At 43.4% G+C, this 12,455-nt stretch overlaps 1 protein-coding gene across 1 annotated transcript in view; it reads right to left on the bottom strand.

Annotated features, from left to right (window-relative positions):
* The window catches only part of slc16a2 (solute carrier family 16 member 2), a 73,701-nt gene that overhangs the window by 42,972 nt on the left and 18,274 nt on the right, over positions 1-12,455 (bottom strand). Inside the window, exon 2 of the mRNA XM_078412111.1 lies at positions 7,643-7,787. Coding sequence (XP_078268237.1) covers positions 7,643-7,787 — 145 coding nt within the window. The remainder of the gene's footprint in view (positions 1-7,642; positions 7,788-12,455) is intronic.

Here is a 12,455-nt window from a genome sequence, read left to right as displayed (position 1 = left end):
TTATGGGATCTAGTGATGGCTCATGTTGACATTGGTGGGCTGCAGGATCCGGGTGTTTGTTGCCACGTTGTAGACATGTGCTGATGGAACACAATGCAGCGCTGTAAAGGAAGGGGCAAGGTGGGAGATGGACGCAACACGCAGGACTAACTCAGCCAGACAGGCAGCATCTCTGGAGAGAAGGAATGGGTTAAAGGGTAAGGAAGAGGAGGTCACCCACACACACGCTCAGAGGCAGTGGCAGCAGCTTCTCCAATGGCAAGACCCAAGCCCTGTGGACCTGGACGCTGGAATCAGTTGTCAAGGTCAATTAATCCTCTTTTAGGGGTGTCAGGGGTTATAGGAAGAAGGCAGGAGAATGGGGTTAGGAGGGAAAGATAGATCAGCCATGATTGAATGGCAGAGTTGACTTGATGGGCCGAATGGCCTAATTCTGCTCCTATCACTTATGACCTTATGACATGCCGTATCCTTCCAGCAGCACTACCAGCCTCAGAAAGCTCCAATTACCATTGCCCCACTATTAATGAACATTGTGGGGATTGCCACTGACCTGCAGCTCAACATCCACAAGCACTGTGGCCACAAGACCAGGTCTCAGGCTGGGTATCCTGAGGATGGTGATTCACTGCCTGACAGATCAAACCTTTTGCTATCATTTGCAAGGCACAAGTCTGGACTGCAAAGGCTCTGTGGAATTCCAACAACACCCAAGAAGCTTGCAATCAACTAGAAAAAAACTAGCGCACCTAACTGGCACCTCATCCTCCAGCCCAAACATCCATCCCCTCCAGCAACATGGTGCAGTTATTCACCCGGGCTGCCCCAATCACTACTCTGCCTCCCAAGTCTGCAGTCACTACCACCAAGAGAGGCAAAGGTATACCATTACACCACAACCTGTAGACTCCCCTCCCACTTGACACCATCCAGGACTGCTTGATCGCCAGCTCATTCATCATCTTAAATATTCACCAACTTCGCCCCTGGCATGTCATGGCTGCCAAATGAACCATTGACAAGGGCTTCCACAACAGTATCACCCAAATCTGCAATCTCTGCCATTTAGAAAGAGAAAGGCAACATGGACAAGACATATGAGATCATTAAGGGATAGGATACTCTTGAGGCAGGAAACATGTTCCCAATGTTGGGGGAGTCCAGAACCAGGGGCCACAGTTTAAGAATAAGGGGTAGGCCATTTAGAACGGAGATGAGGAAAAACTTTTTCACCCAGAGAGTTGTGAATCTGTGGAATTCTCTGCCTCAGAAGGCAGTGGAGGCCAATTCTCTGGATGCTTTCAAGTGAGAGCTAGATAGAACTCTTAAAGATAGCAGAGTCATGGGATATGGGGAGAAGGCAGGAACGAGGTACTAATTGTGGATGATCAGCCATGATCACAGTGAATGGCAGTGCTGGCTTGAAGAGCCGAATGGCCTCCTCCTGCACCAATTGTCTATTGTCTAAGACACCACCTATAGATTGCACACCTTTGGAATACCAAGGAGTCGATTAGTCAAATGTGAAATTCCCAACAGCACTATAGGTGGAGATTCAAAACACAATGGTTGAAGAAGGTGGCTCTTCATCACTTGCGTGTGGACAATTAGGGATGTAGGACAAAATTAAACTTTGATAGGCACAAAATGCCGGAGTAGCTCAGCGGGACAGGCAGCATCTCTGGGGAAAAGGAATGGATGACGTTTCGGGTCGAGACCCTTCTTCAGACTGAGCATCAGGGGAGAGGGAGTTATAGAGATGAGGAGGAGTCAGAGATCAAAAGAGATGCAGATCAAGGAATATGTAGAATAGACCATTGTTAGCTAGGAAAAGGTGACCACAAAGCAGACGGAGACCAATATAATCAGAGGGACAGTCAGACTGGTCGGAGAACTGGGAAGGGGGAGGGATGGAGAGAGATAAAGCAAGGGTTACTTGAAGTTAGAAAAGTCAATATTCATACCGCTGGGGTGTAAGCTGCCCAAGCGGAATATGAGGTGCTGTTCCTCCAATTTGCGCTGGACCTCACTCTGACAATAGAGGAGGCCCAGGACAGAAAGACTGTCCCTCTGATTACATTGTATCTCTGTCTGCTTTGTTGTCATCTTCTCCCAGCTAACAATGGTCTATTCTACATTTTCCTTGATATATAGATACAGTGAATATTGTCTATTGCCTATTGTCTATTGAGAATGTGCAAACTCCACAAAGGCAGCACTCGAGGTCAGGATGTAAGCCGGGTCTCTGGTGCCACGAGGCAGCAGCTCTACCTGCTGCACCACTGTGCCGCCCGATCTTTTCCACTGAAAATCCAAATTTACAAATGTACAGTCTTATTCCTTCATAATCTAATTATTGGAGCAGATTTTAAAACAGCAGCTTTTGCCCACCAAAGCCCTTGAGACCTCAAGTTTCAGATGGCAACTTGGCACTCCTTCTGCCAACTAATGTCATCTTTTTGTGCAGGGGTAGATGTGGGGAGGCTGGTTCCTCTGGCTGAGAAGTCCAGAACCGGGAAGTCACAGCCTCAAAATGAGGGCAGTCGACTATTTAGAACTTAAATGTGGAGACATTTCTCCATTCAAAGGGTGGTGCTTGCCTGGAATTCTCTACTACGAAGAGCAGAGGTGGCACAATCATTAATACATTTTCAGACTTTGGAAGAATCAATGCATATTAGAGTAGGATGTGTAAGAAAATAACTGCAGATGCTGGTACAAATCAAAGGTATTTATTCACAAAATGCTGGAGTAACTCAGCAGGACAGGCAGCATCTCAGGAGAGAAGGAATGGGTGAGCTTTCGGGTCGAGACCCTTCTAAGGGTCTCGACCCAAAACGTCACCCATTCCTTCTCTCCTGAGATGCTGCCTGACCTGCTGAGTTACTCCAGCATTTTGTGAATAAATACCTTAGGGTAGGATGTGGTCATTATGTTGCGGTAGAAGAGCAGCCATGATCTTGTTTAATTGTGGGGCAGACTCAATGCACTGGTGCTCCTATCTATTATGTTCTTATGTAATGTGCAGGACACAGGATGCATGAATGAACTGCATGATTTCTATTGCTGGCAATAGTATTAGGACTCAATGCAACCCCTTAACCTCATTCTCTTCATCAATAAGATTGTGGCTGAACTGACAGCTAGCCTCAATTCCATCATGCTGCCTGTGACCCCATGACCCTTGATTCCCCTTTCATCCAGCGGTCCAAATGGGTTCTAGGTCAGTACGATCTTTCACATAAAAGATACAGAAACATACAAAATAGGTGCAGGAGGAGGCCATTTGGCCCTTCGAGCCAGCACCGCCACTCAATGTGATCATGGCTGATCATCCACAATCAGTAACCTTTGCCTGCCTTCTCCCCATATCCCTTGATTCCACTAGCCCGTAGAGCTCTATCTAACTCTCTTCTAAATTCATCCAGTGAATGGGCCACTACTGCCTTCTGTGGCAGAGAATTCCACAAATTCACAACTCTCTGGGTGAAAAAGTTTCTTCTCACCTCAGTTTTAAATGGCCTCCCCTTTTTTCTTAGACTGTGCCCCCTGGTTCTGGACTCCCCCAACATTGGGAACATTTTTCCTGCATTTAGCTTGTCCAGTCCTTTTATAATTTTATACGTCTCTATAAGATCCCCTCTCATCCTTCTAAACTCCAGTGAATACAAGCCCAGTCTTTCCTCATATGACAGTCCCTCCATCCCAGGGATTAACCTCGTGAACCTATGCTGCACTGTCTCAATAACAAGGACGTCCTTCCTCAAATTAGGAGACCAAAACTGCACACAATACTCCAGATGTGGTCTCACCAGGGCCCTATACAACAACTATAGGACTTCTTTGCTCCTGTACTCAAATCCTCTCGTTATGAAGGCCAACATGCCATCAGCTTTCTTCACTGCCAGCTGTACCTGCACCTCAGCTCAGGGGTCTAGTAAACCTACACTACACTGCTGTGAGCAAGTCAAGTCAAGTAATTAGAACTGTCTTTGCTCTATTCTGGCTACCTCCCCTATACATTCTTCCTGTTGCAAGATCTCAAACCAAAACATTACCCTTCCCTTTGCCTCGACAGATGCTGCAATGGCCTGCAGGGTTTCTCCAGCAGTTTAGTTTTTGTTCCAAATTCCAACAGCTGAAGTCTTTTGTGTCTTGCGTTTAGAAACCAATCATTTAATATCATACGCATAGACATGGATAATACAGTGGTCAATATGTTAGAATACTGAGTTCTTATGGAATCCTAGGTTTACAAATAAGTGCGCATGCATAGACAAATCCGTTTATAAGCCTGGTTCTAAGAATATCACCAAGCATCACAGACCTCATGTGAGTGTGATTAATGTTGATTTAATACAACTTTTTGTACCAGATAAATCCGACTGTTAGGGAGATTAGCGAAGTATTAGAGCTAGAATGAGTGGAGGGACCCATGGAGGGTTAGTCCCCTTATCCAGGAGAGGGCCCGTTCTTAGTGTTCGGCTTCCCCCCTCAATTTACAAAGGGATTCGGGATCTATGGTGGAGAGAGAATACCCTTTTCTGGGAGTCCATCTATGTTTTGATATTTTGTTTTGTTTTGCCAGGCAAAACACCTTTGTTTGGTGATATGTTCTGGTTTGCTGTTCAGAATGGTTCTGGTGTTGAGTTGAGGGGATACAGTGAAATCAATCATACTAAGTGTAATGATGCAATGCCAAGGACTTAAGCTGATGTCTTTAAATGTTAATGGTTTGGGTAATCCAATTAAGAGGGCCAAAGTCATGACTAAATTGAAAAAAGAAACCCATTTACAAGAAACCCATTTATCGCGGCAAGAAGCTGAAAAGATTTGGAGAACATAAAATTGGCCTTTTTGCAGATGACGTAATGATGTATCTCACGGATGTAAACACCTCCTTTCCAAGGATGATGGGGATCATAGAGACATTTAATTTCTAAGCAGGATATAAATTGAATATTTCAAAAACTCAAATCCTCCTATTTAATTGTGCTCCTCCAGAAGAAATCAAGCAAAAGTATAATATTAAATGGGATTCAAAATCAATCAAATACCTAGGGGTATATATAATGAAAAATATATCAATGTTGTATGGGGCCAATTATAATTCATCAACCAAAACATAAGTAGGATGTAGAAAGATGGTCGACCTACCCAATGGATTTTAGTAGTAAGATAAATGTGGTGAAAATGAATATTTTGCCAAGGCTATTGTACTTGTTTCAATCTCTGCCAATAGAGATACCACTAAAACAATTCACAGAATGGGATAAATTAATATCTAGATTTATTTGGGGAGGAAAGAAGGCCAGAGTTCGATACACTACACTCCAGTTGCCAAAGGACAAAGGTGGAATGGCACTTCCAAATTTTATATTTCTATGAGCCCAACTTCGACCACTAATTAATTGGTGCGAGGATAACTACATAACGAGGTGGAAAGAGATTGAGACATATATCCCTGACTTCCACATCCAAACACTCTTGGGAGAAAAAGCGCTTCCTGGACATATCAGGAGTATAATCGATCCAATAACGATATTTACTTTAGAAACCTGGTTCACTCTTACCAGACAACTTAAATTGAATAAAGGACAAAAAGTGTTAAGATGGATAGCTTTGGATAGTGAATTTAAACCAGGGATGTATGACTCAACATTTAAAGAGTGGATGAAAAAAGGAATGACTGCATTTTGTACTGTTACTGAAAATGGAGACCTAAGAAGTTTTCAAGATTTGAAGGACAGATTTGCACTTTGGAACCAAGACTTCTTTAGATACCTCCAACTGAGAGAATATTACAACAAAAAAGTAAAAAGGGAGGCACCAGAAGAAAATAATCCAGTGGTAGAAGTGATAGTCAATGCGTATCATCAAAAAACATCAAGGATTATTTCTAAACTTTATGGAATGTCAAGCTAAAACTATATTTTATGTAAAATTTAAGTGGGAAAAGGAATTGAACATCACAATCTCAGAAGAAGAATGGCAGAAGAATGTAACACGACAGACATCCACTAATTCACAAAAATGGAGAGAATTTAATTGGAAAATTTTGATTCGTTTCTTTATTATGCCTAACATAAAAAGCAAGCAAATTCTAAGGCAACAAACATGCTGGAGGCAATGTGGCCATACAGACGCAAAGCATGCACACATCTTCTGGAGTTGCCCAAAAATAGAACCATTTTGGGACAGAGTGAATTCAGTATTAAAGGAGGTATTAGGATATATAGTCTCCAAGAAGTGTTCCATTTTATACCTGGGTAATATAACTACAGTGGTGCTGAAGGAAGATCATTACTTGGTTAAAATCCTGGCAGAAAGGCCATTACAAGAAACTGGCTTGTAGCGGACACACCCAGACTTAGACAATGGTTAGACATGGTACAGGAAATATTTGTGATGGAGAAAATGACATATTCTCTAAGAGTGAAAGAAGACGAGTTGAACAGAAAATAGGAAAAATGGATTAGGTATAGAAATGAAGGCATAAACACGGTATAATTTTATTGACAATAATGTACGTTATTGGAAAATGTTTTAATAAGAAAATAGTTCTGTATACTGCATCATTAATAGTTCTGTATACTGCACTGTTGTAAGTTTCGTTGTTATGTGTGTGTTTTATTTGTGTATGCATAAAAGCGTAACTAAAAAATCAATTAAGAAACCAATCATTTAAAAAATAGAGAATATTACATGAAAAATGACACGTTAATTTAAACTGCCGCGCGATGATGTAGCGATTCAGAAAGGATGTGTCAGTGGGATAAAACCATGTGGATGGAAGAAAAAGTGCTTTTCATCAGATCAGGTGGGCATGAAGGCATAATGTTGGGGCAGAGATAGATCAGAGTGCCAACTCCTTAAACTTCCAGAGGCATGCGAGGCATCAGCCAACATACAGTTTCATTCAGATATCAACCCAGCTGATCAGGCCCCCTAGCCAGTTTCTGCCAATAAATTGATAAAATATTTAACTCAACATGCTTATATTCATTTTTGTGGTTGATTTTGGTTGTATGTCTTGTTGTCACCTTCCCCATAGCTAACAATAAACCATTCTACATTTCCTTGATCACCATCTGCTTTGATCACTCAATTTCACACCTAACCCTTCCATATCTCTAATTTCCCTCTCCCCTGAAGAAGGGTCTCAATCCGAAACATCACCCATTCCTTCTCTCCAGAGATGCTGCCTGACCTGCTGAGTTACTCCAGCTTTTTGTGTCTGTCTTCGGTGTAAACCAGCATCTGCAGTTCCTTCCTACACATGCTTATGTGTTTCATGTGTCTATTGTGCAGCACTGTGGCCAGAGCCCTGGGTCCCGGGTTCAATCCTGACTGCAGGTGCTGCCTGTACGGAGTTTGTACGTTTCCTCCGTGACCTGTGTGGATTTTCTACGAGATCTTCCCTTTCCTCGCACACAGGTTTGTTGGCTCGGTATAAAAATGTAAATTGTCCCCAGTGTGCGTAGGATAGCGTTAATGTGCGGCGATCACAGGTCGTCGTGGACTCGGTGGGCCGAAGGGCCTGTTTCCGCGCTGTATCTCTCAACCAAACTAAATGTGTGTCTTTTGTCTATGTACCAGTGCTTGTGTGTATGTGTGCAATAAGTCAGAAATGCAGTCTTACTTTGTAAAGGAGCTGGAGAGAAGTCCAATAAATGCCACTGCTGTACCACCCATGGCAGTCTTCCTGCAGCCAAGCCAGTCAGTGAAAATGCTGACGACAGGAGAACAGAAGAATATCATCCCCATCGAGAGAGAACCAACCCAGGCTGTGGAGAAGACAAAGGTTTAATAGGATTTCAACATCCCTTCCCACAATTTACCACACTATAAACGCTGCAACAATAACAAAGTGAAACATCATTTCCTTCTTGAGTCATCCATTATTCACATTGTTTTGTAATACCATTTATCAGGAAGATGTAAAAATATTTCCATTAAGAGCCCATACATTAAAAAAATGAACTCATCGTGATTTGAAGTACAGAACATCATGGTTTCATAATCTAAGGAGGTGCTTGGTTCCCTAAATGTGGCAAGTCAGGTGGATGGTGTGGTGAAGGAGACAACATGTATGGGAAGGAACTGTAGGTGCTGGTTTACACCGAAGATAGACACAAAATGCTGGAGTAACTCAGCGGGACAGGCATCATCTCTGGATAGAAGGAATGGGTGACATTTGGCATGCTTGCATTCATCGGGACAGGTATCGAGAACAAACATGGACAGATCATTCTGCAGATGTTCAAGTCATTGGTGAGACCACACTTGGAGTACCGTGTGCAGTTCATTGGTGAGACCACACTTGGAGTACCGTGTGCAGTTCATTGGTGAGACCACACTTGGAGTACCGTGTGCAGTTCATTGGTGAGACCACACTTGGAATACCGTGTGCAGTTCATTGGTGAGACCACACTTGGAGTACCGTGTGCAGTTCCAGTGATCCAGCTATCGGGAGAATGTCATTAAATTGGAAATGGTGCAAATGTAATTCACCAGGATGTGGCCTGGGCTTACGGGCTTGAGTTATAGGGAGAGGTTGCATTTGTTGGGACCTTTGCCTTGGAAAATAGGAGGCTGAGGGGTGAACTTATTGAGGTGTACTATATCATGAAGTACCTAGATAGAGTGAATGAATGTAATCTTTTTCCCAGGACAGATGAATCTGAAACTAGAGGGCATAGGCTTATGGTGAAAGGGAAGATATTTTAGGGCAACTTTTTAACTCGGATGCCTGTCCATATCTGGAATAATCTATAGAGGCAATACAATTACGACCTTTTAAAGATCTTTGGACAGAGTGGCACGGTGGCACAGCGGTAGAGTTGCTGCCTTTACAGCGCCAGAGACCCGGGTTCGATCCTGGCTACGGGTACTGTATGTACGGAGTTTGTACGTTCTCCCTGTGACCTGTGTGGGTTTTCTTCAAGAACTTTGGTTTCCTCCCACACTTCAAAGACGTACAGGTTTGTAGGCTGATTGGCTTGGCATAAATGTAAAAATCGTCCCTAGTGTGTGTAAGATAGTGTTAATGTGCGGGGATCGCTGGTTGGTGCGGACTCGGTGGGCCGAAGGGCCTGTTTCCACACTGCATCTCTAAACTGAACTAAAAACTGAAGAAGGGTCTCAACCCGAAACGTCACTCATTCTTTCCCTCCCAAAATGCTGCATTTGTGAAAATTCAATATCGTCCAAACAATTGAAAGCACTACCAAGTCCAGCTCCTATTTATTGTATTTAAAAATTGAATACAGTGAAGGGGAATTTGCTCCTGTGTAGCTCACCTTAAAAGAGACAGTCAATCAGTCTGAAGAAGGGTGTCGACCCAAAACGTCACCCATTCCTTCTCTCCTGAGATGCTGCCTGACCTACTGAGTTACTCCAGCATTTTGTGAATAAATACCTTCTTATCATTATAATCAATATATACTTTTAAGTTTAAAAAGTAGGATGAGATAGTTTTATTCAGCGGCCCTGAAACATCTATATTGCCCTCATGCTTTGTTGCGTTTATGAGCTAGGTGTGGACAGGCACGGTTCCCATTTTCTGCACCAAGTTCAGCACCTTGGTGGTTAATAGAGGATTCTCAGGAAGGGGGCATTGGCAATGGAGGACAAGGTGATGACAGGCCCATTTCTCTTCATTTGATCAACTTGGCTGTATCTCATATCGTTGTGTGCCATTTCGAATGTGGCACTTGCACAATATTAAGCATTGGGATATAAACAAATCAGTTGAAAACATTCACATCTCCCCCACAAAGAAATTCAAGTCCTGTAATGTGAAAGAGACCAACTACACATTTTCCAAATTGCTGCAATTGTCTATGTTCACCCTAGACTCTCGCATGAATTGTTCAGTTCAATAGGCCGCAGGGGGGCTCGACTAGCTTTTATCAACTAATTGCGCAAAGTGCTTCCATCGTCTTTGAAAAGCTCTGTCTCAACAGGAATTTGATTATGCGCTTCTGAAGACCTTGTCAAAGGCCAAGTTATAACCGGCTCTGGCGGGTTTTAGTCTCCCAGTGCACTGCCTTGTCTCTTTATGTGGGGAACAGGTCCACTGTTGAGCCAAATGCTCAACATTTCTTTGAACAAAGTTGCATTTGTTTCCACAACCTAGCATTTCCATTTCAGACTCTGCAGACCTGAAAATCATTTGGCCACATTCCCAGTGGGAATGATGCCTAAGTGTATCTTCCAAGGCGGATGCTGGGTCAGGAAAGGGGATCTGATTTACCTGAAGCTGGTGGCCTGCCCCCATGGGTTCAAAAGCTCTGGTGCCAATGCTGAAATGTTGGTGTTTGCCTCATTCCCAACCTAATGGCCACCTTTCATTTATGCACGTCATAAGGTCATAAGTGATAGGAGTAGAATCAGACCATCTGGCCCATCAAGTCTACTCCGCCATTCAACCATGGCTGATCTATCTCTCTGTCCTAACCCCATTCTCCTGTCTTCTCCCCACAACCCCTGACACCCGTACTAATCACAAATCTATCTATCTCTGCCTTAAAAATATTCATTGACATTTGTATTCAAAATCTCCCCAAAGTTATTCATAAGCACTGGTTACGAACAAAAGAAATGGGACGTAATTCAGCTATGTACATTTTTCTATTAATGTAAATGTTTTATGTTATCCAAATTAAAAGTTAACAGAAAATCATCTACGTTTATACAAAGGTTGCATGCAACTGACTTATACACGTCGAAACAATGGCCATCTGAAAAAAAGTCACAGAAGATCTCTGCACTACAAAGGTCAATACACGGTTGCATACATTCAACGACTTCCAATCCAATGAGAGCTTTGCGGTCTGAGCTGTATGAAGTAGGTAGCTTTGTTTCTTGATCCAATAACTATTACTGCAAGCGTGATGGGAGAGGGGAGAAGAGGGAGTGGCCAGGGTGTGACTCGACCTTGATTATGCTACTGGCCTTGCCGAGGCAGCGTGAGGTATCAATGGAGTCAATGGAAGGGAGGTTGGTTTGTGCGATGGTCTGGGCTGTGTGCACAATTCACTGTAATTTCTTGCGGTCTTGGATGGAGCTGTTCCCAAACCAAGATTTGGGGGTTGGAGCTATAAACATCCAGTGAAGTGGAGACTGTTCAATCACACTGCTGATATGTGTCTTGTTGATCGTGGAAAAGTTTGGCAGTGTTAGAAAATGCACACAGCCAGATTCAGGGATAGTTTCTTCCCAGCTGTATTCAGGCAACTGAATCATCCTACCACAACCTCTTTGGTGACCCTTGGGCGGTCCTTGATTGGAATTTGCTGGCTTTACCTTGCACTAAACGTTATTCCCTTATCATGTATCTATACACTGTAAATGGATCGATTGTAATCATGTATTGTCTTTCTGCTGACTGGTTAGCACGCAACAAAAGCTTTTCACTGTACCTCGGTACACGTGACAATAAACTAAACTGAACTGAACTGAATCAAATGTGCTTGCAACAGCACTCAATACTAACATTGTCTCAGCTTCTATATATGTTGCTTCCAAAGTACGAGTGCAAGTGATAAACAAATCAGCTCGCTATACCTGGAGAATACAAATTATGAAATATTCTCACCTCACCTTACAATCTGTAACCTTTAAACAGTTAAACTCACTATTATCCATGTAAGCAGTAAAGTAGAAATCAAAAAGAACAAAGACTTATTTGCAGAGTCAGTGATTTCCAAACCTTCCTGGTAACCAAGAGTTAAACTCCTCAAAAAACATTAGAAAAACAAAATAGGTCAGTGGTGGTTTACAGTCTGAGGTTCTGCGTGTGCAAGGGGCCAGCTTGTGACAATAAATTAAGCTAAATAAACTAAGCTGAACTCTTACCAACATCCAGAACTAAAAGTGCCCGGGGATGGGGTGGTTTGGGTAGGAAGGGACGAGTGGACCAGGGAGTTATAGATGAGGCTCTCACTAGGGCCTCTTCTACATCCCGCAGCTCCGCTCTTGCTCCCCCTCTCCCCATTCGTAACAAGGACAGAATCCCCCTCGTTCTCACCTTCCACCCCATCAGCCAGCGTATCCAACAAATCATCCTCCAACATTTCCGTCACCTACAACGGGACCCCACTACTGGCCACATCTTCCCATCCCCTCCTTTCTGCATTCCACAGAGACCGTTCCCTCCATAACTCTCTGGTCCACTCGTCCCTTCCTACCCAAACCACCCCATCCCCGGGCACTTTCCCCTGCAACCACAGGAGATGCAACACCTGTCCCTTTACCTCCCCCCTCAACTCCATCCAAGGACCCAAACAGTCTTTCTAGGTGAGACAGAGGTTCACCTGCACCTCCTCCAACCTCATCTATTGTATCTGCTGCTCTAGATGTCAACTTCTTTACATCGGCGAAACCAAACACAGGCTCGGCGATCGTTTCGCTCAACACCTTCGCTCAGTCCGCCTTAACCAACCTGATGT

Source organism: Rhinoraja longicauda, chromosome 15 (assembly GCF_053455715.1).
Source record: "Rhinoraja longicauda isolate Sanriku21f chromosome 15, sRhiLon1.1, whole genome shotgun sequence".
NCBI classification, from domain to species: domain Eukaryota; kingdom Metazoa; phylum Chordata; class Chondrichthyes; order Rajiformes; family Arhynchobatidae; genus Rhinoraja; species Rhinoraja longicauda.
This window is presented reverse-complemented; position numbering and strand designations above follow the sequence as displayed.